Here is a 26,766-nt window from a genome sequence, read left to right as displayed (position 1 = left end):
AAACATATCTTACTATTATAAATCTTAACAAAAACTCACGTGTGCGCCAATACATTGCTAGGCCTTGGAAGAACCCACATGCATGGGGGACCCTAGCTTAAGTTTCAATAGCTTCGCAGTCCATCGACCTTGGCAGCTACCATTTGTCGAACTGTCTTCACGTAGAGTGACCAACTGTCTTGGTTTGCTGGGACTTTGCAGATTTTATCATGGAAAAGTCCCCTGTTCCAGGAAACTCCTCTATCCTGAGTGAACTGGGGCAGTTGCCCAGCCTACAAGTGGCAGACACTGGAATTAGTCTGTGTCATACTCCCCAAGTCCACCAAGTATTGTCTCATGGTCATCCAACTCTAAAAATAGGGAGACTGGGCTTTGAGGGGTCGAGCGGGCGGCCCAAGGCCATTCAGCCAGGAAGTGGAAAGGCTAACGTTGTATTCTGAGAATCTCGAAAACGTTATGCTGAGCGAAAGCATCCAGACGCGTAAGAGTACCTACTCTGCGATTTCGTTTCTCGAAAGTTTAGAAATGGAGAATAAATGTACGATGGAAAGTTGGCTCAGTTGGAGGGGGCAGGCGGGAGCCATTTGGGTTAATGAAATGTTCTGTCTCTGTGATGGTGATTATTGTGAAACCTCACAAAATGGTATACTTAAAACTGTTGCATTTGATTTTACATAATTAAAATAAATTATTCATTCTAAGTTCTGAATTTTTAGCTGACACGTGAGTAATCATTTTAAAATTTTGTCTGAGGGAACAGACATAGTACAAACAGTTTTATTTGGCTTAAGACTGCAGTAAGCATACAACATGAAATGCTCAAATATGTAGAATACATGTAACACACAGGTTCGGAGGGCCTCAGTTTGTCATTCACCAAAGACATACTGTACTAGGGGCTAAGATGATGCTGTTCCTTATCTGGCAAGGTCATTCCTGATTCTTTGACACGTAAGAAACAGTGAGGACAGGCAGAGGACACTCATTTAGTCAACCAAGTCGGCCTGTCAGCCATGGGTGGGTGCTGGGCCCGAGGGTCTACAGTGGCCACCGTGGTCACCTAGCTCTATCTGCTTAAAGACACCAGTGGGTCAAGCAAGGAGATGTACGTGAAGAGAAGGGTCCACATCGGTCACGCCATGCAAACATTCTAGTCCTCCTGGCTTTTGTGTTTTGCCCTGTAGATGAATCGTGTGGTTCTGGGTTGTCACGCATTTACTTAGCGAGAGTCAGTCCACCAAGGTGATCACCCCTCCTGGTTCCACATGTGCTACCTGGAGGGTCTGACACCTGAGTCGCCCCGTCGACGTCCCTTCGTCTCCTGTAGGTGCCGCTAAAGCAACGTGCCAAGCCGGTCGTGGGCGGCACATGCTACATTCATATTCCTCCACTTGTGTAAATACCGTGTGCCCCCCACCCCCCCACGCCGAGTACCTCAGCTTACTAGTGTGTTTTATTCAGATTTGGAACTCCCAGGGCTCCTGAGGCCTTTCTAATCAAACAACTAACAGCTAAGAGTCCTCCGTGACTTTCAAAATTCTCCCGACAACTTTTATTCCCACTTAATCACGTGGAAACGGAGGCTTACAAAGTCAAGTCACTTGCCTGAGGCCACGTGACCATGAACTGCAGAGCCAGGAGTCCAGGCACCCACTGAGTGGGTGTCTGACGAATGTCGGCTGGTGTGGCTGAGCAGGTGAGGGCCCCTTAGCACGTGAGCGGGACACTACGGTGGAAGAGCCCACGACGCGGTGAGGATACCGCCGACTTATCTGCAAGTCCTCCCGCTGCGTACTGGGTCCCTTCCAAACCCAGCAGACGACTAACGAGGAATTTTAATCTTAGATCAGAACCGCTTCTTACGGCCAAGAAATAAAGCTTCCATTCCCTGTTCATTGTTTGGCACGGGTTCAGAATTTAGTCGTTTAACCATAGAAACCACAGGCAAATGTGGATTCTCAGAAAACTTGCGTGTTTATGTGCAGAGTTCAGGTGAAGGGACTTCAGCTTGTCTTGGAGAGAGTAACAAGGTGACAACACTTCTATAGTGTATGTGACAACCATTGACAATCAAATATAAAGTCGAAAAAGTTTTTTTATAAAATATAGTGTACTTTCCATGAGCAGACGGAGGGCATAGACCTGAGTCCCAAGTGCGGGCTCTGGTGCCCCCTGCAGGCCAGCTGGCCCTGCCCCAGGTCTGGGACCGCAGAGACCCCTCCCTGGCTGCCCTCTGTAGGGAGACAGAGGAAACCTGTGATCTGAGCCGGGGAGGGAAGGGTCCTAGAGGTGGCAAACCCACTTCAAATTACTTGTTAAACTCTTCTCTTTTTCCATGCTTTTTTCTGGAAGGGGCAAATTCAGAATTGAGTTCTCCAACTGCAGACATGAAGTGAAAGCCCCTCCAACACGCTATGCTCTGAAAAATAATTCTATTTAAGCTGAGCAGAAGGGCACTTGTCTGATCACCCACATGGCCAGGAATGGCATTTTGCTCTTGACAGCATACATGACTAAATGCGACTGAATGACCAACTTTCCTTCTCTTCCTCCTCCTTCTTTTATAAAGTGCAAGTGCCTTATATTTTAGGACTTCCATTGAGGCCATTGTGGTGTTATTATTTTGCTCTTTCTTGCAAAAGCAGCCACGGCTTGTGGGAACTTGTACGTGGCTTGAAGTTTGCTTCTGACCATCATAGCATTTGGGAGGCAAACAGCTTCCCGCCGCCACCCGGCCTCCGCCTGACTCTGCTTCACGTGTGCTCACTTCATTTGGGGCCAGACGGTCATGACCACGAAGCTTCCAGGGGGCTCTGCTCACCTGTGTCCTCTCGGCCATTCGGGCTGGCCGCTCCTGCCCCCTCCTTCATTCATCACAGTACTTTTGCTGGGCTCTATCTTCTGACCCTTTCATTCATTCATTGGATATTTATTGATGCTATTGATGCTATCGTTGACACTGTACTAAGCCCTGGGAAAGGAGAGGTGTTTAGACGTTTAGACATCATCCTTTTCTTGAGATGCTCACAGACTACCAGGAATAAGGTTCTCACTCCCAGAAAAGTTCCCCTTAAAGGATGGTAGGAACATCGAATGACACGAGAGACCAACATTCTGATGAACTGGCTGCTGGGTGAGAGGCGCAGCTGGCAGTGGCCCCGTGGTACAGGGAGTGAAGTGCGGAGCGGGGTAGGGAGCGCCCCCACATTGCTGTGCCCGCCCGACTGTCCACACCAGCCCCATAGCTTCGGACACCGAGCTACAGTAGCTTCTGCCCCACCCAAACGGCACATGCCCCCCCACGAGCACATGACTGCCTGTCCTGAGTTCTCCCAGCAGCAGTGAGAATGAAACAGAACAAGCCAGAAAGGCCCTGAGCCATGGAGCCCAAACTCAGCTTAGTCATACAGCAGGACGAGGGTCATCCAGACACCCACCTTCCAAAGGGAGCAGCCCCAGGAGCTGCTGGTCCACACTCTGGTCCCCCATCACATGGCAGAGGAAAGAGGACGTGTGAAGGAGGACGTTTCGCTAGTTCAGCAGCATGTCCGTCCCAGGCGATGGTGGCCATTGGCAGTAGGCAGGTGCCATCTCTGTGTGGTTCTAGGAGGGTTTTGAAACCTTGTCGAGTCCCTTCCTTGTCATTCTAACCAAAATCAGTAATGAGACCTCCTTCGCGGTTGCATTTGCCTGACTGTGCGTTCATACCTGCCTCTCCCAGGTGGATAATGACACCATCACCTATTCCAACTTCCTCAAAGTAGCTGTTTCAAGCGGCATCATCAAGAGGAAACGGGACCTCTACATTCACGTCAGCTGCAGAATGCTCCAGGACACCTGGGTCGACGTGATGTACATCGCCAACGACAGCATCGAGGTCGAGGAAGTGCAGTACGGCAATTTCGACGTGAACATTTCCTTTTACACATCTTCTTCGTTCTTATATCCCGTGACCAGCAGCCCCTACTATGTGAACCTGAACCAGAATTTATACCTTCAAGCCGAAATCCTCCATTCTGATGACTCCTTGGCCTTGTTTGTGGACACCTGTGTGGCATCACCATATTCCAACGACTTCACATCTTTGACTTATGATCTAATCCGGAGCGGGTAAGGAGCGTCTTCGTGGGGTAGACGTCAGCCTTTGCCTGGGAAGGGGATGTGCGTGTGGTGATAGAGGTGTCCCAACTGTACCGAGAGCAGAGGGACTCATTGACTACACCTGGGCATCAATCAAATCACCCACCTGGATGCCCCTTAGAATGACCTTGGGCTTCAAACACCTGGAGGGTACTCAGGGATGCTTGAGATAGGTCAGGAGACACAGTCTGGAGAGGGAGGGACAGCAAAGACACCGGAGAGTGGCCAACTGTCACCTTGCCTGGCCCTGAGACCAGGAAAGGGAAGGAAACACTGTCTTCCTTCCTGTCCTCCCTTGGGGCCCTGCTATTCCTGGTCTCGCCTGGGTCACCCGGGGCCACTGAGCACACAGTCACTGCGCACCCGCTGTGCAGCGTGGGGCCTGCTTGTCCGCATGGAAACCCCGGGCCAACTTGCTGCTTCGGGACGCTGCAGACGCGCCAGAGCTCCCAGGAGTGTCCTGCAGGGCTGACAGCCAATGTCTGGGTCACATGTTCAGAAGGAAGGAAAGCGAGGGGAGGCAGGAGGCGTGGGCGTCGAGGACGGGCTGGGGGGCTCCACACCCCACACACCCAAGTCGCAAGGAGCGCAGCGCGCTGGCAAGAGCGAGCGGGTCACTGTTCTCTTCTTCCAGGTGCGTGAAGGACGAGACCTACCAATCCTACCATCAGCCGTCGCCCCGCATCGCCCGCTTCAATCAACTCCTTTTCCACTTCCTGTTGTGTACCTGCAGTGTCGGGTGGTGGTGTGCAGGGCCTACGACTATTCTTCCCGCTGCCACAGAGGCTGCGTGGTGAGGGCCAAGAGGGACGTGGGCTCCTACCAGCAGAAGGTGGACGTCATCCTGGGACCCATCCGGCTGCAGGCCCCACACGCCAAAAAGAGGAGCTTGGGTAGGTGGCCGCCCTCCCACCCTGCCGCCTGCCGGGGCCCAGGCGCATGACCCGCAGGGACTCAGGATGTTCCCGTTGGTGTCATGTTTCACCGGAACTGGGCATCTACTGTGTGCCAGGTGTGCTGTGCTATGCCAGGCTATACGGAGTCCAGCTAGACCTGGCTCCTTCCTTTTTCCTAGGGCTCCTGGTTTATGAGGACCCAGAAGTCGGATTTGGTCGAGAGTTCTGACCTGGGACACATGTGACACCTTTATCCTCTGGGTTCTGAAATCCCAGAACCTCACACTCCTTGTCTGTAGAACAAAACTATCAGTATCTACCTCTGATGAGAGGGTTACCTAAAACAATATTAGTTAATTTGCCTCAGCCTCTGCGTGGGATGAATGGCGGCTTTTGTTACTATTATTATTGTCCCCAGTATTAACAGGGTCAGTGAGAACATCGTTCCTTGTGACAGTAATCACATTGTCCCAGTGGAAATGCCATCGGGGTCTGGGCAGGGCCGAGGGGGGCAGGCAGGCCTGATGTATTCCGACTACTCACAAGGCCTGACACTGCACAGGCCATTTCGTTTTCCTCCTCCGGGATGGGGACCATGTTTCCTGCTGTGCCGTTTGTTGTTTGTGTGGATGTTTGCAGAGTGGCTCGCAGGATCTATGGTCCAGGCCGGGGTCAGGTCGACAGACGCGGTAGCACTGGTGGCAGGGCCAGGGGTGGGGAAGCAGAAGTTGTCGCGAATCCTCCCGTCCGGCCCAGGGCTCCACCCCATGGAGCGTCTTTGACAGCTCTCTGTCTCCTCGTGTCCCATGTCCAGCTGTCCCCACGTCCAGCTGATCCTGGGCTCGTTCCTCATTTCCTCATTCCACGCATGTCTATCGAAGGCCTACTGTGAGCCAAGGGACAAGCAACTAGAAACAGAAAGATCTCAAAATCCACACTCCTAAGGAGCTTACGTTGCAGCAGGTGGGGACACACGTGGAACACATGGTTCCTCCAGTGGGAATCAGCTCCGGAGAGAAGGATGGCAGGACAGGGCGAGGAGCGAAGGGGGCCGGGGGGCCCCTGCTCGCTCCTCTCCTCTCCCCTGTCGTCCCCCTCACACTGCAGTAGCTCAAGGCCTGGGTACCTCTTGCCCGAGGCTCTTGTGTCCATTCCCCATTGGCCTCGAACGCCCCAGCTCTCTCCCTTCCCATCCATCGGGAGCCTCCAGCATATTTCATCTCCCAGCACCTCATTCCGACTTCCTGCTCAGAGCCCCTTCCTGGCTCCCACTGGCCGAGAAGACACGGCGACTCTCCCTGCCCCACACTCAGCTGCCCTTTGGGGTCTGGCCGCAGTGTCTTATTCTCTTTCCCATTTCTTTTTCCTCCTCCTGCTAGACAACCAGCCCTGACGCCATCGCCCCGCCCGTTTCCCTTGTCTGTCTGCACTGGGCTCATCCTGACCCCGACGCCCCTTCCCTCTCCGACCTGCTGAGGGCTGCCGCGCAGGAGCAGGCCAGCACCCCGGGAGCTGCCACAGCACTGCCATCTCCGCTGGGGTCTTCCTGGCCGTGGTCCTGGCCGTGGTGGCCTTCACGTTGCGAGCACCTACACCGCCCGTGGCTGGCCTCTGAGTTCTACAGTGTGACCAGGAGAACGCACGCGGTGGCCCCCCGACGTTGGCTGTGCAGGCTCTGGAACCCAAGGGAGAAAGGAAGAACCACGCGCCCCGACCTTGGCACCCAGCGGCACCTGAACTCTGTGCCCTCTGGCCCAGGCACCTGGGGTGGGGGCGTGGGGGTGAGGGGGCTGAGGTCGGGGTGCAGAAGGTCAAGGGCAGGCTTTCCTGAAACCACAGGCTCGGTGCTGAGGCAGAACGTCAGGCAAGCAGGTGCCTGCATGCAGCTGTGCGTCCAATAGAATTTGAGCTTTCCCTAGATAGCATTATTTTTTCCCGACCTTTGTTCAACTAGCTCTTAGGCCTGACGTGTGCATTTTAGCCTTCCCATTTATAAGAAAATTGAATAAAGATGTTTTTTCAACGCAGGCGTTGGTTGGGTCATTGTTTGTGGCTCACCTAAGCACTTAATCCCTTCGAATGAAGCTGACAAGTAGGACGGGCTGTCCAAAAGAATGATAAAGGCCAGGGGGCTCTGCCCTGCGGCTCCAGAACCTTCTGGAGAATAGATAGTGTCCTCCTTTGTCCTTGGCATGTTTTGGTTCTGCCCCGAACGGGAAATGCAGGGCGAAGGCTGGAGAATGGCATTCTAATTTTTAATGTCTGTATCTTAAAATGAAAGACGATGGCCTCTGTTTCTCCAGGCATCTGCATCTTTCGGTTTTTGACATCATTTCTGGAACTGTGGGCTAGGGAGGCTCTGGGCAAGAGAGCAACCTCCTCGGGGCCCCGAGATTTCCCGTACGTTAGACGAGGCCATCAGGAGTCCTGTTTGCTGTGGTCTCCAGGGAGAAATGGATTGACAGGTGACCCCGGGATCTCAGAAGGAACAAAGGGATGGGGTGCTTTCCAAAAAGGCAGTGAATGGGTCAGAAAATGGGTGAGAAGCCAGGCCCCAGGCCCCTAAATCAGGCTCGGTAAGGATGAGAGTTTTCACACACTGCCCTGGAAAGGCCAGTCTGTCCCTGCAAACCAGGCCTAGGACCCCTGCCTGGAGAGGGGGCAGGCCCAGCTCCAGAGGTATGACCTGAGCAGGGCGAGACCTGGCTGGACCAGGGGGGTGTTTTAGATGTGAGTGGTAGATGGTGGGGGGTAAACTGGAAGGGGCCAAGGAGGGCTCCCTTCCCACAAAACCACAACGACGTCACCAAAGAAAACTCACAGCCTGAGCCTCACTGAGGGCCAGCATTGCCCCAGCAACTTTGAGGCCTGGTTTCAGCTCAGTAGCCCAGACACAAGCAGCTTTGGATGCCACGTAGTTGGAGATATGGCCCTAAAGTTCTGTGGGGACACCCCCACGGTCAGTAGGCCACACGACAGAAGAATTCCGGGCTCCCCAGAAGCAGCACCAGGCCCAGGAGGGGCTGCGCCGTCCCTGGGCCTCTGCCATCGCGGCCCCGTTTCTGAAACAGCTGAACATCAGTGATCCAGGGCTGACGACCTCGTGAAGCAGGCAGCTTCTGCTTTACTTTTAAAGGGAGCCATTCCCATGACTACAATTTGTTTTGACGAGGGAAAATAGAAGAGTTTAATGCCTCTTCACGAAAATATACTTGATCTTAAACATATTCGCTAGACTGGAGAGCAGGGTGACACAGAACACCTCATTTCTGCCTCCCTGAAGCTCTCGTCCTAGTCCAGGTCTGAGGAACAGCAAGCGGGCAGTCTCCCACCTGGGGGGCCTCACCCCTCAGACGCAGGGGGTCCTGTGGGGAGGGGATACGGGGGCCCTGCTCTGTGATGCTTCAGGTCTAAATCTGTAAGTGAGGAAAACACAGCACTTCCCTCAGGGGTGTTTGGGATCAACCGAGTTCTTGTTTGTAAACTGCTCAGCCAGCACCCGGATCTGGAAATCGATCGACCAGCCAAGGAAAATGAACCTGCCAAGAGTCGGCCACCGTGAGGAAGCCCTCCTCGCTCTGACCCGCATTGCTCGCCCTTTACCGCTCTGGCCTCTGACCCGGAAGATGCTGAAGCTCTTCAGACTCCAGCCATTGGGAGGAGGCCGCATCCTCCTGCGACACGCGCTCTGTGGAGAGGGCCCCGCTCTCTGCCTAGCGAGGCGGGTCTGGGCCGTCATGCTCCAGCGGGGTCGGGGTGGGGGTGGCAGGGAGGAACGGTGAGGGAGTCTGTGAGAGGTCAGGGCGGAGGGGGACTTAGGGATTAAGTCTGAAGCAGACGTTGGGGTTGGGAAATTCCAAGTTCTTTTGGCCGAGACTGTGCTCCTTGGTACGTAAGGTTCCAGGTGAGTCATTTGAACTCCAATCCCGAAGTCCACCTCTGCAGGAGAAGGGGGGACGGAAATAATGTTGTCTGCGTTCCCCCTTCTTCCCATGCGGCACCTCTTCACAGTTCTCCTTCAAATCAGAATCTCCTTCTCCTACTCTCTCCTGGAGAGGCCTTACAGGTGCCCTTCACTCAAAACTCCAGCTGCCCCCCCTCTCCCGAGAGCACAAAGGAGCTTCCCAATCAGACGCAGAAGCCCGAATGGAGCACACGTGGGAACCATGGCAGGAAGGCAGTCCCTTCGCCTCAGACAGCAGCCCGAGGACCCTGCCACCAGCTCCAGCGGGTCAGGCCCGCCGTCCTCTCCCCGGCAGCGTCCAGTCACTGCTGTGGCAGCCTGGAGAGGAAAAGAAGGTGCAGTCTCTTTTCTGGGAGACACTCAGGAATCAAAGTCGCAATGTCCTCTGGAGGGAAAATATAAATTAATAGCAGATTTGAGGATCTGTGTTCTTCAGATCTTTGTCCCCAAAGGTCACACCTGATTTCTTTTTTAAAAATAATTTTTATTTTTCAATCGTAGTTGACATATGATATTATGTTTCAGGTATACAATATAGCGATTACGCATTTACGTAACTTACAAGGTGATCACCCCAATAAATCTAATACCCATGTGAAAACATACGTAGTTATTACCAGATTACTGACGATATTCCCTTCGCTACATTTTCCATCTCCATGGCTATTCTGTAACTACCAGCTTGTGCTTCTTAATCTCTTCCCCTTTTTTCACCATCACCCCGACACCCCTCCCATCTGGCAACCATCGAAATGTTCTCTTTATCTATGAACTTGTTTCTGCCTTGTTTGTTCCCATATTTTGTTTTTAGATTCCACATATAAATGAAATCATACGGTATTTGTCTTTTTCTGATTTATTTCACTCGGCGCAATACCCTCTAGGTCCATCCAGGTTGTTGCGGATGGCAAGATTTTATTCTTTTTTACGGCTGAGTAATATTCCATCATATCGATTTTATTCTTTTTCATGGCTGAGTAATATTCCATCCTATCTATGTACCACCTCTTCTTTATCCATTCATCTGTCTATGGGCACTTAGGTTGCTTCCATATCTTGGCTATTGTAAATAATGCTGTAGTGAACATATGAACACATTTCTGGTTCTTCATCACGTTTTCCATCTCCATTTTTATGTTTTATTTCCTTGTTGAAGTTCTCACTGAGATCCTTGAGCATCCTGATAACCAGTGTGTTGAATTCTGTGTCTGGTAGATGGCTTGTCTCCACTTCGTTTAATTCTTTCTCTGGAGTTTTGTTCTGTTCTTTCATTTGAGACGTGTTCGTCTCCTCATTCTGGCTGCCTCCCTGTATTTGTTTCTATGCATTAGGTAGAGCTGCTATATCTCCCGGTCTTGGTAGAGTGGCCTTATGTAGTAGGTGTCTCGTAGGGCCCAGTGGCGCAGTCTCCCTGGTCACCTGAGCCGGTCTTCCAGGCGTGTCCCTTGTGTGGGTTGTGTTTACCCTCCTGTTGTGGTTGAGCCTCGGTTGCTATTGGCACGTCAGTGGGAGGAGGTGACCCTCGGGCTGATTGGCCGTGAGGACCGGCCATGATGACAGTGGAGCTGTTTTGCAGGGATTCACCCTGTGAAGGAGAATTCACTCTAGCGGGGCTCAGGTGCCTGCACGGGCTGCCCTTTGGGTGTGTCTCTTGTGGAGGTGGTTGGGTGGTGCTCTGGTATGGTCTGAGCCCGGCCACCAGGTGTGTTGGTTCTGGAGTCCCTCGTGAGGGGCTCTGGTACAGGCCAAGTTCAGCTGTGGCCTATGCCGTGCCCTGCAAGGTGTGAGCTACAAAATGATCTGCAAATGGTTGCCACTTATGCTGAGGCCAGCTGCCGCTAGTGCCAGGCACAGGGCTGCTTAGCAGGAGGTACGGGGCGTGCTGAGGCCAGATGCTGCTTATTTGGGGTTTGTGAACCTTTGAGAGATTTTAGGAAAGTCTGAAGCAGGCCGTTTGTATGGAAAAGCCACCGGAAGCAGCTTGTGTGAGCTCACAAGTTGGGGGGGGCGGGGTCTCAGGGAATCATTAGGGTGGGGCTCCTGCGTTAGCCAGGTTAATGGAGACTCAGATACAGGGGCCGCCTGCATCTGCGTCTGAGCGAGAGGAGGGCTCAACAAAGGAAAAATGGCTTCTGCTAGCTCTTCTGTCTGGGAAAAAGCTGCCCCTCCAGGCCTTATCCCGAAGCCAGACAATTCAGTTCCTCCCCTTATGTCCCTGGTGCCTTTCAAGCTGCTGCCCCAGTGCTGGATCTCAGAGCAAGCGAGTTCGTCAGTGGGTAAGTCTGTGCATTGGCCCTTTAAGAGAAATGCCTGGGACTCCAGTCACCCTCCATCTCACTGGACCAAGGTCTCCACTGGTTTTCACAGCCAGAAGTTGTGCGGACGTCTTCCCCCTGGGACCGAACCCTGGGCTGGAGAACATGGTGTGGGGCTGGGACCCCTCACTCCTCAGGGGGCCCTCCAGATTTTTAACTGTCACATGTGGGTGTGGGACCAGCTTGTTCTGCGTCTCCGCCCCAACTACTGATCTCGAGGTAGCTTCTTGTATGTCCTCAGCTATAGGACTTCTGTTCAGCTAGACTTCAGGCGATTCTCGATGACAGTTGTTCTGTAGTTTAGTTGTAGCTTTGATGTCAAGTCACACCTAGTTTCTGAGTGGCCCTGAACAAACCTGCTTTTCCCCCTTTGTCTGGTCCTTCCCTATGGACTGACTACTCCACTGCAGACTTTTCTCTCCTTCTCATGAGACTGAGTAGTTTTCTCCACCTTGTTCACAGACCCCGACTAAATTTCTTCCACTGTGTCAGAACTGGCCAAGTACTCTCTTTCTATACTGTCCCGTGGTCACCATCGTCTGCTTCCCAGCGTCCAGACTTTCATAAGGAAGATTCGAAGGGTCTGTTGGGCGTTTAGTCAGTTGCTTCCCCAGCATGGATTCCCTCATTGTCAACAGAGAACCACAGATTATCCAGGTTTTCACTCCTACCCTGTGTGTCTCGTGGGCCTTAGGACACGCTGACCTCAGAACTAGCTCTGAGAACTGGCCTCAGTCAAGGGAGGTGGTGTGAATGTCACAGGGGGGCTCCTCTTCCTGGTGGGTGACTGGTGTCGGAAGGAGCATGTGACCCATGACATGAAAGGAAGGGTCTGGCCACAGAGAGCGGTGGGAGATGACTGCCCTCCACTTGGTACCAGCTGAGAGCGAAGCTGAGTCACAAGGGAGGCGGAGCCTGAGGATGGCGGGGATGCACATCCATAGCCGCCAGACCACGTCAGCTCGTCAGCCTCCACGCTTCCCGCTAAAGAAACCAAGACCTGTGCTTGCTGTCTAAGGCAATTTGTTTCTGTCACACGAAGCACAAAACATTCTCACCCCTATAAGGGTCCAGTCTCAGAGGAATAAGAACAGTTGGTCTTCCGTTTGAGCTCCAAGCTGAGCTGACCCGCGCCAGCTCTTCATTTTTAAAGATCCAGACAGCTTGGGCAGGTTTTTACGAAGAGACCTTTCCAGACAAAATGTCATCCACAAGCTTCTCAGATGGCGTGGATATACCTGCATATCTGCTACTAGAGTTTAGTGTTTCACCAAAATCTCCAAACACCAGTCAACGCTGTCTGAAAATACCACCTGATAAATATCAAGAAAGATCAGAAGGAAATGTTCAAAATATAATGCCTGGCGGACACCTATCCTGAAGGTTTACATAAACAACTCTTACTGACTTGAACTCTAGTGACCGGACTGTCACAACCCACGTCTCAGAAATCGGGACGCCGATGGGGCAGATGGCACACACGTGACTCCTTTTAGCTGCAATTTCTATTCACGTTGCCGCAAAGAACCATGGTACATTCTGCGTCATTATCTCTGTGGTACAAACCTAGAATTTTTCTAATGAAACAGTCTCAGAAAGTACAAAGGACTTCGCTTTCCGCGAAAATGTCCAGATGGCCACATGGATTAATAGAGGCCCTAGTTACACCTCTCCTTTTCTTCTGTAATCTGTGGTAGTGGCCACCATGGAGATCAGCACAAAGGATTCAGAAGCCATTACAATACCCTAATACATCATTGGATGCCACTCTATTCCGATGAGGCCACTACTTACCTGTCGATAAGTGTTCTTTCTAGTGAATAGTGTAGATTTAGCATCTAAGGCAGCCCTTACCTTGAAATCCTCTCCATCACAGCTTTTGACAATTCAACTCATCCTCCATGTCTGGGGTCGTTTCAGCCATTTTTGAAAAGAAAGGTGGATGTTTTCCAAGCATCGCATTTTACTTAGAGGAGAGGTTTTTCCATATAAACTTGAAACACATTGAAAGAAGAGAACTATTGCTTTTAAAGATTTACAAGTCATTCCTGGTTTCAAAACTATGGTGGTATTCAAGGGCTTGTAATGTAAGGTGGGGAGGATGTTACCTAATTATATTTTCATCCTAATGCGCACCTGGTTCATAACCATCAAAAGGTAAACATTATAACCTTCAAAACTATTTTTCCGATAACCGAAGGAAGGAAGGAAACATCCATTTCCCACTTGCTCCTACATCTCAGCTGCCTGTGCTCACGCAAGTGTCGGATTAAAGAATTATTACTATTCTCAAGGTTTGCACAATTTGAGCCTACATTCCAACTAAACAATTTATCTGTTTAAAGAAAATTTTCTTAAATGAATCTTCTCTAAAATTTTTATTTTGGGTATGCGTGAGACATTTCAAAATTATAGCCAAGAACAGAATATATTGTACCCACCATACAGGTTTGTCAGTCTTCACATTATGACATATTGGTTTCAGGAGCTTTTAAAAATTGAAATAAAATACCACAGATTCTAATAAAGCTCCCTGCAGACCCCTCCCAAGAGCTGTTCTATGTTCCAAATCCAGTTTTTGTGATTACTGTGCAGGTTTCTGTAAGTTTAGTATACACTGACGCATCCACATGCGTTATGGAATACTGTGTCACTGGTTTTAAAGTTTATCTAACGGTTTTACCCTGCAAATGTTGGAATGTTTCTTTCTCAATATTATATTTTTTGATATTTATCCAGGTTGCTAGAAATAGCTCTAGGTCATTCATTTTAACTGCTGTAAAGTATTCCATTGCACAAGAAATCTCAAATTCATCTATCCACTTTCCCGTTGATGGACATTTATATTGCCACTGATTATTTGTGAATGGTAAGATACTAATTTTATTTGGCTCTATATGGACACCCAATTGTCCTTCTGCCGCCAGTCTCGTTATCTTTCCTCTTGCCAATAATATGATAAGTAAATTACCAAAGCTTTATAACTATCCTTAATGAATGATAGGTCCAGTTTCTCTTCTGTTTGTGTGACTTTTGATCCTTTTCAAAACTGGCTTGCCTATTCTTGATCTTTTGTTTTTCCATATGAATTTTGGATTATCTTGTCAAATTCTAGGAATTTGATTTAGATCGAAAGTGCATTAAATTAATAGATTTGTTGGGCAGAATTGGTATTTTAATAACATCGAGGCTTTTGAACTGTTAACATTTATGTCTCTCCATTTCATCACATTTTACTTTATGTCTTTCAATACCATTTATAAATTTCCTCCATAGACACCTGATGCAACTAATTGGTTATTACAATTAGAAACATTATTATTTTTTTATATTGATCCAGCAATCTTAATCTAAATATTAGTTCTTATAAATTGATTGTAGATGATCTTAAATTTTCAATGTATATCATATTGAATGAAAATAAAGATAGTTTTAGTTCTTCTTTGCCAGTTCTTATAACCTCTACTCCTTTTCTTGTGGAAAAAATGGCTAAAGCCTCCGTTACAATGTTCACTAAAAGAGGTGATGACAGTCATTCTGTCCTGCTCTGAATTTTAACAGAATTGCTTCCTAAGTCTCAACCAAAAATTTGCTAGTGGTTTCTTCATAGTTACAATTTGTGACATTAAGTTTGTTCCCCTTCAGTGGCTAGTTTCTAAGAGTTATTTCCTTATAAAACTGTCTGAAACTACTGTCTTGGGAGCAGAAAACTTTGAATTCCTAATTCCACTTTTGTAGGCAAACAATAAATATCTATCGAATGAAAGAATAACGAATGGATGAATAGAGTTCTTTTTAAAGAAACCTGTGTCATTACTCTTAAAACTATTGATTTTGATTGGAAGTGCATTAAATGAATAGATTTGTTTGGCAGCGCTGATATTTTTATGGTATCAGTGCTTTTGAACCATTAATATTCATGCCTAGTTTCAAGGAAAACCAGTAGTTTCCTTAAAACTGCTTTTCAGAGCAATTTTAGGCTCACAGCAAAATGGAGAGTGATACACAGAGATTTCTCAGATAGCCCATGTCCCACGCACGCCCAGCCTTCCCACTGTCATTGTCACTCACCAGAGTGGTACATTCACCCAGGGTAATGGCTGCCTTAGACGCTCCACTACTGACTAGGAAGAATGCTGCTTACCAGTTGATAAGTCGTGGCCTCGCCCGAATGCACAGTGAACGTCATTGATGCACTAGATTACTTTCGTGGATTTTAAATCTTTTGTGCTTAATCACTCAAGTAAAAATTACCATAGAATACAAAAGAAAAAGAGAGATGTTATTAGAGCATCATTTAATCTCTACAGAAATTTAGATATTTTCACTGAAAACGAAGTCTTGAACTCTGGATCTATTTCGTATGAAGAATTCTGAGTTTGTACCAAAGATGGTGATAATTACTCAAACTGATACTGACGTCCCTTTCCGCAGTGTGGATATGAAAGTGCCCGCGTGGTTAGCGGCGTGCAGACCAGCGTTCTGGTGCTGTCACGGTCTCCACAGTTTGATTTTTTGAAAAGCCCAGTTAATAAAGTTTAAGGTCAGTAAGAATCATTTTATATACACCTTTAGGAGGGGCGTTTTTCAAGCATTTTATTTGCATGTTTCCCTCGGATTATTTTTTGATATTTATTGGGTTATATTTTTGGACAACTTTGGCTTTTGGAGATTTTGGTAAACACTCAACGGAAGTAGCAGACATGCATGTTTCAGGGAAAGAAAAGTTTCCTTTGACCCTCTTAAAATCTCTGGCTGGGCCTAAAAATTAAATTGACAAAGAAGGATTAACAGGAGAAAAGCATGCAAATTCTATTGAGTTTTTACATGTATACGCGAGCCTTCACACAGAATTAAGACCCAAAGAAGTTACTCAAGCAAGGAAGCTTTTAAACAAATAGTAAATTTGTGAAGATTTGACAAGACAAAGACGTTTGGGCCAGGTCTGGTAAATGGTGGAGAAGGAACGAGGAGAGTTAATCTAACAAGATTTGTTTGTACAGATTTCTTAGCCCCAAATTCCCCATCTCTGGTGATAAGAATGTCTTCCTTCTTCCTGAGACAGGGGGTACTTTGACATGGGAGTTTTATGACCCGCTTCAGGGGAGGAGAGAGAGGTGGAGGGAGTTTAGAGTGATTTTCCCGCTTCTGTCATTTCCCCAAACTCTTTACTCTTAAGATGTTCAATATGTCCAGGTGCTATATTTTGGGGGTAGCATGGCTTGAACTCCATGTTCCCCCATTTGAAACTTCTCCCAAGATGTTCACAGTCCAGAAACTGATTTAGTAAGCTATGCTATAACCCACTGAACCGATCTCTCAGTCTTGAAAATTTCTACGAAACAAAAGAAAAACAGAGATTAATGGTGGTAACAAACCATAAACTAAATTTTTGAGTCCAGAGGATGGTTGGTCAAGATGTCTAGATGCTGGGCTTGAGGTGTCTTCCGACGTAGTGTGGGCCGGTGCTGGCAATCTGGCAGAGTTTCCCGATTTGCATCTGAATGTCTCTGGGAATGTCATCAGGTGTTCTGGTGAACTTCCTGAGAGGCCCATACAGCAGCAGGTACAAACATTGTCCAAACATGAGCTATGGTGGTGCTTTCTCTAAAGTTTACATCGAGTTGTCCAGCTTTAGCTTGCAGGTTTTTGAGAAAAGGGCAGTGTGTGTGCTCAATGATTTCGAGTCAGAAGAGCCCCATCTGGGCTAAAGGCTGGTCCCAGGTCCGGGGACTCTGCGGCAGACTGAGTGCAATCACGGTCCCATCTGTACCTGCCTCTCTGTGTTCATTCCCTTTGCAGTACGACTTTGCAATTTCTCCCATCAAGAGATGAAGTCCTTGCATCTGGACTGGCCTTGTATCTTGTTTAGGCCGACAGAATCCAGTTCCAAGTTTTGACTTCAAGGGGCCTTGCAAATTTCCACTTAGTCTCTTAGATCCTGCAAAGGCCCCGTGAACATGCCTAGGCTGGCCTTTTGGAGGAAGGAAGCATGTGGCCCCATCGCTCCCACTGACCTGGCAGATAGTTGTCAACTCCCAGAAGAAGAACATCCTACCTGACCTGCCATTGGCCTCACATACAGGAGGAGCCCAGCAGAGAGGAGGGGAACCCCCCAGTGGAGCCCAGCCTAGACTGCTGAGCCACAGAATTATAAGATAAATGAATGGTTGTTGCTTTAAGCCACTAAATTTTGGGGTGATTTGTTTCACAGAAACAGGTAACAGATACAGTCCCCATGGGAACAGATGAAAAGGAGGAGCCTGTATCTTCAGAAGGAAGGTGGGAGCTGAGAGCCAGGAGTTACCTGAAACCAGGGAACCTTAGCAAGTAGGTCTCACCTTGAGGAGCCCTGGGAAATCGGGTCCCAAAAGATGACGGGGCGGGAAGGCGCCTGGGGCAGAGCCGCAAGAGGAATAAGGACCAAGACACTCCGTTCACCACGGTGAATAAATAAAACTTTAATAACGGCGAGAAGCAGGTTTGCCCAGGTGCTCTTTCCAGACTCTCTCTTCTTCCTGGCCGCTGGCCTTCCTCACGTCACTGAGGTGGGCTCCTCGTGATATAAAATCCTGGTTCATTAGCATTAGGTCTCCAGGGAATTCAGCTAAGGGCAGAAGGTTTCGGTTCGTAAAACCAGCGATGGACCGTTCCATTTTCTTTGTGGAAAATAGCGGTTTCAGATCATTGGGATGGTACGTGACACATTTTTTTCGTTCTTCTGACTTGAAAATTACGTTCACTTTTATTTCTTGTCTTTTCGTGCTTTTGTCCTCCGCCTTGCCTCTCTCTTCCTGTGTGGCATCGTCGCAGGAATCTTCCTCCTCCTCCTCTCCGTCTTCCCCAGCCTGGTTGTCCACCGTCGGGCCCAGGCCCCCTTCAGACAGAAAGGAAGAGCCCCTGAATCTTTCAACGTAGGGCAAAAGCTGCTTGTTTCTCAGGGCGCGTGCGAACTGCATTCGCTCTATGTGTTTGCTGATGTTGAGCTGCTCCCGTCGCGGCATTCTGAACTCCTCCGGGGGCACGATCACCTTGGCTGTCCACATTTTTTCTTGAGGCCCGCAGGTGGCACAAGGGAAATGTTGTTTTTCATATTCCATCGCCTGTCTGTAGTCTCTAGACATCAGCTGTAGTTCCTTGAGCATTTTCCGTTCTTCTTCTTTCTTATAAGTCAGAAACTTTCTTGATGCTACGGTGTGAACGCCACCTAGACGCTGACAACGGGACAAGGATTGTTAACATATCCACAGGACGGGAGAAGGGGGCACCCGCAGGACGAAGGAGCTCGTGGCGCCTTCTCCCTTCCTTGCTGAGTGGGTATGAGCTTCTGCGTCGTGGGAAAGGGGGTGAATCTTTGGGGTCAGACAAGCCTGGGTTCAAATCCTGACTCTCCTTATTACCTACCATGAATCTGAAGGAATTTTATTGACTCGAGAGGACAGCATATATAGAATAACTCATGTGAGGTAAGGGGTCAAGAAATGGCAGCTTTCGTCATTTGTTATCACTTGCAGTTGTATTTCTGTTTGAGATTTTGAAATAAGAGTATTTTGCTATGAAGTGCGGATGCTGCTAATAGACACAGCCAACTCGAGTCACTGTTTGGGAGACTTGGGTCTGTCTCTGTTGCTGGTGGTTTTGGAACCTCTGGCTCCACCTAGCCTAACCGCCTACCTTTAGCATGGCCTTCCTGTGTATAAACCCCAGGGCACTTACTAGAATCTCTTTCTCCAAGGGAGAGTATTTTCCGAGGGCAATGCGTGGGTCAGATTTGTAGAATTTGGTCCACATCCTGGAAGGCAGAGAGACAGGTGTATTAGAACTCCGGAAAGAGTCTTCCTAGGTCTCCCTGTGAGAATGGAAAACCTCACAAAGGGTGATTCTACATTAGTCAGGCTAGGGCCACTGTGACCCTGGTTTCTGCAGCCACAGGGTAGGTTACTCCACTTGGCCTTGGTCTGAGATGGAGGGGAAGGAATGGATGGAAAACACAGACGACACTCACCCCAAAGGTGAAGCAGAACATCGATCCCCTTGGCAGCACAGGAAGTTTTTATCCCTAAAAGAATCGCTCGTGTTCGGTGTTCTGACTGACATTCTGCTGTCTGACTTCCTCTCTGCAGTCTTCCGTTCTCGGGCTTTTGGGTCTTTAGCCCTCTGTTTTCCAAACTTCTGACAGCCATTCTCCCATTCTCTGATCATACTCTGGCAACAGGCGAGGATGGGAGGCGTCGATGCCCGGAGTTAACCTTTACAAGACAGTTTCATGGGAGCCCGAGGGACAGTCACCAACTCTTCCTGCATCATAACCGGCCTGCTTGGGAGCCATTGTGAGGTCTGAGTTCAGACATCGAATGATCCCCTGGGGTGAAACGGGCACCCGCTCCCACGCTCCTGGCGAGTCGGAGCCCAGAGTTGCAGAGTGGGCTGGAGGACGACCTGGCCATGCCGCTGCTGCTCACAAGCCTGTAGAGACTGCTCGGCTGTCAGGATGAAGGCTCGGGTAGCTAGACTCCCTCTCTCTGGTGTTTGTTTGCTCTCCAGTCTCAGTTTCTCATGCCTCATCCGTGCCGCGCTCTCAAGGGATCTTGGGGTGAGCTTCCAGGCCGCCGTTCGTGCTCCCACAGGGCTCATACACATCTCTCTCTCTCCCTTGGCAGCTTGCTTGTCTTTCGGGGCCTCCTCCGAAGATTTCCTTGCAACATAAATTATCCCTTTGTTCCTGTTCTCATAGCCCTTCCCGTATCACACTATGGTGCTTTGCCTCCTACAGACTCGATCGTCGCATAAGTCTGTCCCTCTGCTCAAACGCAGGTACCAACAGCATCTTATTAATTTTTAGATGTTTCGCATGGGACTTGGTGTAGAGCAGATGGTCAGTTTGCTGACTCAATCAACAATCATCCAGGTTCCTTTGTCAATGGTGGGGTCGAGGGTGTTGCAGGCACAACCCCTATAGAAAGTGATTGAGCAATATATATCAAAAATTACAAATGCATTTACCCTTTGACCCAGCAATTACATGTATAGAATAAAATTTGCACATGGTCAACGTAGCCTTGGTTACAAGTGAGGTCGAACACTTTTTCTATCGGCCATTGAGATTACCCTTTGTGAAATGTGTATTCAAGAATTGTCTTCATTTTTTTTTCTAGTACGTTTTTGTTTTCTTATCGATTGTAAGACTTCTCTATATATTCTTGATTTAAGCCCTTCGCCAGTTAAATAGGTTACAAACATTTGCTCCTACTCGACTTGCCCCTCTCCTTTCTTCAAGGTGTTCTTATGCCAACTCCAATTCATCAGTCTTTTTCTTAGGGGTTAGTGCTTTCCATGTCTTGTTTAAGAAATTGTTTCCTACTCCAAGTAGGAATGATGCTCTTCTATGTTATATTACATGTATATTCATAGTGATCTTCTAAGTCATTCTCGAAACCCTTTGTTTTTTTCTTTTGAACTTTAACTTCCTACCCTCGTTTTATTAACTTCAATGTTTAATTATTTCTATCCTTTTTCCTTAAGTATATTTTCCAACCTATTTTTTTTTATAACGGCGATCAAGAAGTGAGTGTATGTGTGTGTGTTTGCGTGTGAGCATCTGTGTCATACTCAAAAAACCAGGGATTCTCCTCCCCCTTGCCACATTTGTTCGTGCAGTCACCCTGGGCTCTGGGTCCTCTGGTAGATCTTGCGGCCTGTTGAAAGATGACCCACCAGCCACCTCTCCAGGCTAACATTCTCCATGTAGACAGTCCCCTTGGCTTATGGGAACGGTGTTCCTTTCCAACATTGCGTAATATCCAGACTTTATGTGAGAGGCTCTGTGCTTTAAAGCTATAGTTTCTTCAACAAATCAGATGGGCAGGAGGGCAGGTGGGCATTTCATACACAGGAGTGAGAGAATTGGGCCCGCCTGGTACATGTGGGGAACTGAAAGCAGTTTGGGTTTGCGGGAGGACAGGGAGTGTGGGGACGTGGCAGGTAAGAGGCCAGAAAAAGAGGCCGGCGAAGATCGAAAGGGTCTATCAGGTCACGCTGAAGAGCTGGCTCTTTCCCATGAGAGCGTAAGGCATGCGTAATAACTTCCTTTGAGGGTGGTGGCATACTCAACGGTTTAATTTTAAAAACTTGATTGAGGTATACTTTACATGCCATAAAATTCACTTGCTTTAGATATGCAATTCAGTGATTTTTAATACACTTAACCAAGTTGTACAACTGTCTCCACGATTCAGTTTGGGAACATTTCTGTCACCCCCAAAAGACCCCTCATGCCTGTTTACAGTTAATTCCCTACAACTACCAGTCTACTTTCTGTCTCTACCGATTTGCTTTCAAATGTTTTCATTTTAAAACGATCCTCTTCCTTTCTAGCTTTTCATTACGCTCTCCTCCCTGGCTCTCTGCCATGGAGCGAGTTGGGTACTTTGTTGGCCCTCTGTCACTGACGGAGGCACCAGTAGGTGCATGCCTGAGAAATCTGCCCTCTTCCCATGATGACGGAAGTACCTGCCTGAGCTTGTAGCTGCAATAATGCCTGAGCTCACTTGGCTTAATGGCTTCCCCGGAGGGTCTGGCTGGAGATCCGCTTAACTTTCTGCAGGCGAACACAGAAATGACTGAGCAGTTCTGAGATTCCATCAGATTATGGAGGGGAGGTGTTAACTGTGGTTTCCCTTATCTTTCAATAACAACTTCCCGCATTAGTCTGGCACGAAGATGGCGCCAGGCAAACCCAACCATGATTCCACTGGTCCTACTACAACCAAACGAGGCAGTAGACAAGGGGCTGGGCAGCCTTCCTGTATTTAGAATGCCCCTTCTTGCCTGTCCTTAGGAAATCTGGACACAAATAAAATGGGAGAATAGACCCTTTTCCTCGGAGCTACACAGAGTCTACTAAAAACGTAGTACTCTATAAGGGGACGCGCTTTCTGTAATATTTGCACATTCATGCCTACATTTCCGTGTGCATGAAAGCATTCATTCGAGCATGCCATGAGCTCTCCTCTTTGCTAGATGGTGGGGACATGGAAATGAACAGACAGCATTCCTCCCTGGCAGAAGATCTCACGCAGTGGGGTGAGACAGGCATATATGTTGAAATCAACATATTTTCTTTATAGTACTTATTACTACTTTTTTTTTATTTTCATTTTGTTTTGGTCTTTTTTTAATTTAAAAAAAAAAATGTTTATTTTCTCTCTCCTCCAATTAGAGTGTGAGTTCCAAGGAGGCAGGAGTTTTTTCTTTCTTGTGCAAGGCTGGACATTTCCCAGCTGAACTTTCTGTTTCTCAGCCTGACTCGGAGAAGGAGCAAGTCCTATTCTTTTATGTCCAGAAACCCAAAGAGACAGGATCTGGGTAGATCCAGGGGTGCCTGGTTATATTGTTAATACCCAGACAATAAGTTGGTGTTGATGAACTACTGAATACCATAATTTCAGGTGGGTTATTTGATATCTCAAAAGTGCAAACCATTCTCCGTCTTCTTTTTAATATTTATGAATTAGAAACCAATGCATATCAGCGTTAATGTTGTTATTCAGGGTGTAATTTCCGTCGAAGTCTTCCTTATTCTGTGGCTGCATAGTTTGTCTTTTCTTCCTTTCCACTTTCACAGTCCAAGCATGTTAAGTTTGGATCACAGTCCTTTCATGCCGAATATGGGTATTTCCTATGTGGGTGGCAGTCTCTACATACTTTGGTAAACACATCATAGCTCTTTCCGTCAGGTCTTTATTGCCTCTTCCCTGTAATCCTTTAGAATCATTTAGGCAATATGGCCTCCTATTGCAATTCATTGTGTACAAATGACGTTTACTTGAGAGGAGCGGGGATGTGACTTAGAGAAGACCCATTGAAATATAACTACACCTGTGACTATAGACCACGGCTTTAAGATATCCTAGGCCTAGGCAGCTATATGATGAATAAGCATGGAAAAAAAGAAATAAAAGAAACATATGTTAGAAGTAAAAGCCATGAAGACATTACCATGAAATTCTTCTCCTTACGGGAGTTTATATTTATGGTTTATGTCTCATAAGTTTCTCCAAGAATGATAGACTTGTCTGAACTATGACCTTTTGTAGCAATTATTGGGGTGAAATAGTCAACTATTTTAAAAGATAAAGAAAGAGAAAAAGAATGTTTGCTCTTCATATGCCAAGACATACACATAGGTGGTGTTCTCCAAACTTTCACAATTCATACAAATGCTTTTTATTTTGTCAAGTTTAGCAAATTCTTTCCCCGATATTGCAAAGGTCAGTTATAGTTTTAAGGACATTAGTTTTAGGCAAATTAAAGCAATACAAGGTTTTTTAAGTGCCTGGGAAAAATAAACACTGACTTTACCTGACTCTGTCACTTTTTAGCTAGGTTTGAAGTACTTAACGTATAAGTTTTTGTTTGGGTTCTCTTGTGCAGAGAAGACAGCACTTGTCACAATACCTTCATGGCTCCTAGTGGATATTTGGCCATTGACAAAGATTAGGAAGTCTGTTGCTCTGCAATTTCAGTTGATCTGATTCTGCAAATACTTCAAGAAGAATTTCTACAACTTCAAGTAGTCTTTTAAATTCTCGATTTTTGAATAAAATTGAAAACATTAATATTGTAAAATAATATGAGACATGTCCACCAAACCCAAATGGGCACAGGGCAGATAGAAGTCGATTCAAACCACATAAGTTGCCACAGAAACACTTCGGACACAGATGTCTGTCTCATTTTACCAAGTCTTGATACAGATAGTTCTTAAGAACTATACATAATTCTCCCTAATATCTACTTAAGATATAATATTCCAGGAAGTGAGAATAAAAGATTATTTACAGACCAAACCCCAGGACAAAAGCTAGTTAGAAAAAAAAAGAAAATGATTAAGTGCAAATAAAAAAAAAAAGCAAACCATTTCAGTCCTCTGACCAGCACTGTGAACACCAGCACTGGAAACTCCAAGTTGCTGATATGTCCGAGTCCCTTAACAAGTCGGGACCCCAGTCACACCAACAGTCACACCAACAAATGAGGCACAGAAGGAAGACAGGGAGCCCAGGTTTCATTTTGAGGAGAAATATATTGCCTCCTGGTGAAGGAGTTTGTCCTGAGTTCAAGTCTCAGCTCTGCCACTCCCGATGCATGAGAGTTCAGACAAGGTCAAGGCGAGAAGGTGGCTCAGATGCAGTAGGAAAGAAATGACAGGGAAAACTGTTGGAATCAAATTGCAAGTAGGGAGAGATGCTCGAAAGAGAAAAGACAGCTCCCACCATCACCCCTGATATGCACATGGGGCGAAGTTGTAAATGAGAGTGATTTTTGCATTTATAGGGTCTTTGCTTCCAGGAGTCCCATGTGTGAATTTGTGAAAGAATGTTGGAGAGGCAGCTCACAGAAGCTGCCTCTACTTGGTGACTTTCCTTCAGATTCTCCCTCAGGAGGTCCCTTTACATGAGTTTTACAGACAAAAGAACCAGTGTGCCTGGGAAAGTTTCAATGATTTGCCCAAGGTCACACTATTTAAAATTAGAAAAAGCAAAACAAAACAAAAAACCACCAAGCTCAATATAATCTGAGGTTAGATTTCCCAGGAAGTGATGTGGTGACTGAAAGATGCAAATCAGTCTGATAAGGAGATTGAAGTTGAATATGAACTGGGAAAACTTGCACAGACAAACACTGAGAGGAACAGGTTTAGCAATGCTCATTGTCACCACCCTCACATGGCAGGTTTGGTCTGAAATAAGGAATGCCATCAAGATTAATGATAATAACTAACATTCATCGAACATTTATTATGAGCAGGCACCAATCTAGGAGCTATATGTGCCTTAACTCATTTAAATATGCATATATTTTTTAAATGATATATAAGTTCAAGAAGGTGTCTGCTTCCCAAAAGAACCAGATAACATAGTAATCTGCTATGACAGACTGGATGTTATTTGAAATGTTGATGCCCTGGTACAGTGCACCTCACAGGGCTGACCAGACTTATCATTGTGTTTACATTTTACGTTGGGGAGGTCTGGGCTCAGGAAAGGGGCTGGGCTTCCACGTGGTCGTAGGGGACATTCGAGGTTCTCACTACCCAGCAGTAAGAGAGATCTGCAGTCTCTTTACAAGGGTACTGGTTGATTACCAGTGATCTGTACTGGCTGACTACATCCCTGCTGGCCGGACTCAATCCTGAATGCCCTTCAGTTTCCCAGGAAATTTCACCAGGTGTCACTATCATCCTCGGAGTCTTCCATGTTTCATAAGATGCAGGGAGAACCTCCCTCTGCCCCGCCCTATCTCTTCCTGCCTGGGAATGAGATGTGTTCCCCACTTGGAAGCACCTCTGCTTTCTTCCCCTGGGTTTGCAAATGTCTGTGTGAAACCCTGGTCTTTTCCACAAATTGAGGTGCGGCTGAGGAGTTGTTTTAAAGGGCTCGGGTTCCTTTCCACAGCATGAGAGCATGGTGTAGAGAGCTGGTCTCTGTCTGAGCTTCCCCTGTAGACCCCTCGCCCCACTTGGGACTTGCCCAGGGAAGAGTTGCCTCCTTTTGAGAAGGCCGAACCTACCTGAGCATGAGAAGAACGTGTGAATTACGGTATACAAACATGAAACCATCTTATCTTAAAACCCCAGTTGGCAAAGCATCTCCTAAAGATTCTAGACTCCTGTGAGGTACGAGGGAAGGAGGCACAGTATATCTTACTCAGGATCTAACCCCAAGGAGGGTACATTTTTATCGTCTTCTAGCTGTGTGCCTTGGAGCAGAGTCCAGGGAGGACACCTGAGTGGCCAGGACTGAGAATCTCAAAATGGCGGGCTGAGCATGCCCGGTTGTGCACTGTTTTGCCTCTTTTTTGTTTAAGAGTTCATTGATTCTATCAGTGGGAAGTCAAACGTTAATATTTTTAATAGAAATGTTCAGAATAAAAAAGAACAATCTGTGCAGACTTACGGAGGCTGCTGGGTTCACCTGCCCCTCCTCTTACCCCTCACCCTTTCAGTCACAGGCGAGGCTTGCGGTTCTTGTCACTGTGCCACCTCAGCCCCTACCGCCCATGGTCGCCCCCTCGTGGCAGCCTCCATCACGACCACCACCATCACCCCAGCTCCATCTCCTCAGTCAGTTGCAGCTACCTCCCATCGAGGTGCTGATGTGAAAAATGAGGTCGGCCCCAGATAGTTTGGGTCTCCTCTTCTTCAGTGGGGAAGACGTGACAGGCACCCATGGTGTGTCGGAATACACGGGAGAAAATGCAAGAAGTCCGCTCCGAAAAGTAATAAGAAGCAGGAAGAATTCAAGGGGCACGGGAATGTTTGAAGAGCGAGCAGGCCAGCTTGCTTTGCTCTTTCTTCAACTCTTCTTGAGAGTGGAGACTCGGGTGCTGCTGTCGAAGCTGTCTTTGTTGCAGATTACAAATCAGGGCATTTCTCCATGACTGTCTAGCC

At 47.7% G+C, this 26,766-nt stretch overlaps 2 protein-coding genes across 2 annotated transcripts in view; one reads left to right on the top strand and one right to left on the bottom strand.

The window, feature by feature from the left end:
* The window catches only part of DMBT1 (deleted in malignant brain tumors 1), a gene marked incomplete at its 5' end in the record, with an annotated part of 131,721 nt that overhangs the window by 13,148 nt on the left and 91,807 nt on the right, over positions 1–26,766 (top strand). The window contains 2 exon segments of the mRNA XM_025047551.1: positions 6,416–6,454; positions 17,578–17,597. Coding sequence (XP_024903319.1) covers positions 6,416–6,454; positions 17,578–17,597 — 59 coding nt within the window.
* On the bottom strand, positions 17,777–19,517 carry CUNH10orf120 (chromosome unknown C10orf120 homolog). The gene is made up of 3 exons (XM_025047515.1): positions 19,321–19,517; positions 19,032–19,107; positions 17,777–18,529 (listed from the first exon to the last, which is right to left on the bottom strand). The coding sequence occupies exons 1-3, from the start codon at positions 19,515–19,517 to the stop codon at positions 17,777–17,779; spliced, it is 1,026 nt and encodes a 341-aa protein (XP_024903283.1).

The sequence above is a fragment of the Pteropus alecto genome, unplaced genomic scaffold (genome assembly GCF_000325575.1).
Source record: "Pteropus alecto unplaced genomic scaffold, ASM32557v1 scaffold74, whole genome shotgun sequence".
Lineage (NCBI taxonomy): Eukaryota > Metazoa > Chordata > Mammalia > Chiroptera > Pteropodidae > Pteropus > Pteropus alecto.
Note: the sequence above shows the minus strand (reverse complement) of the source record. Positions and strands in the feature narration are given on the sequence as shown.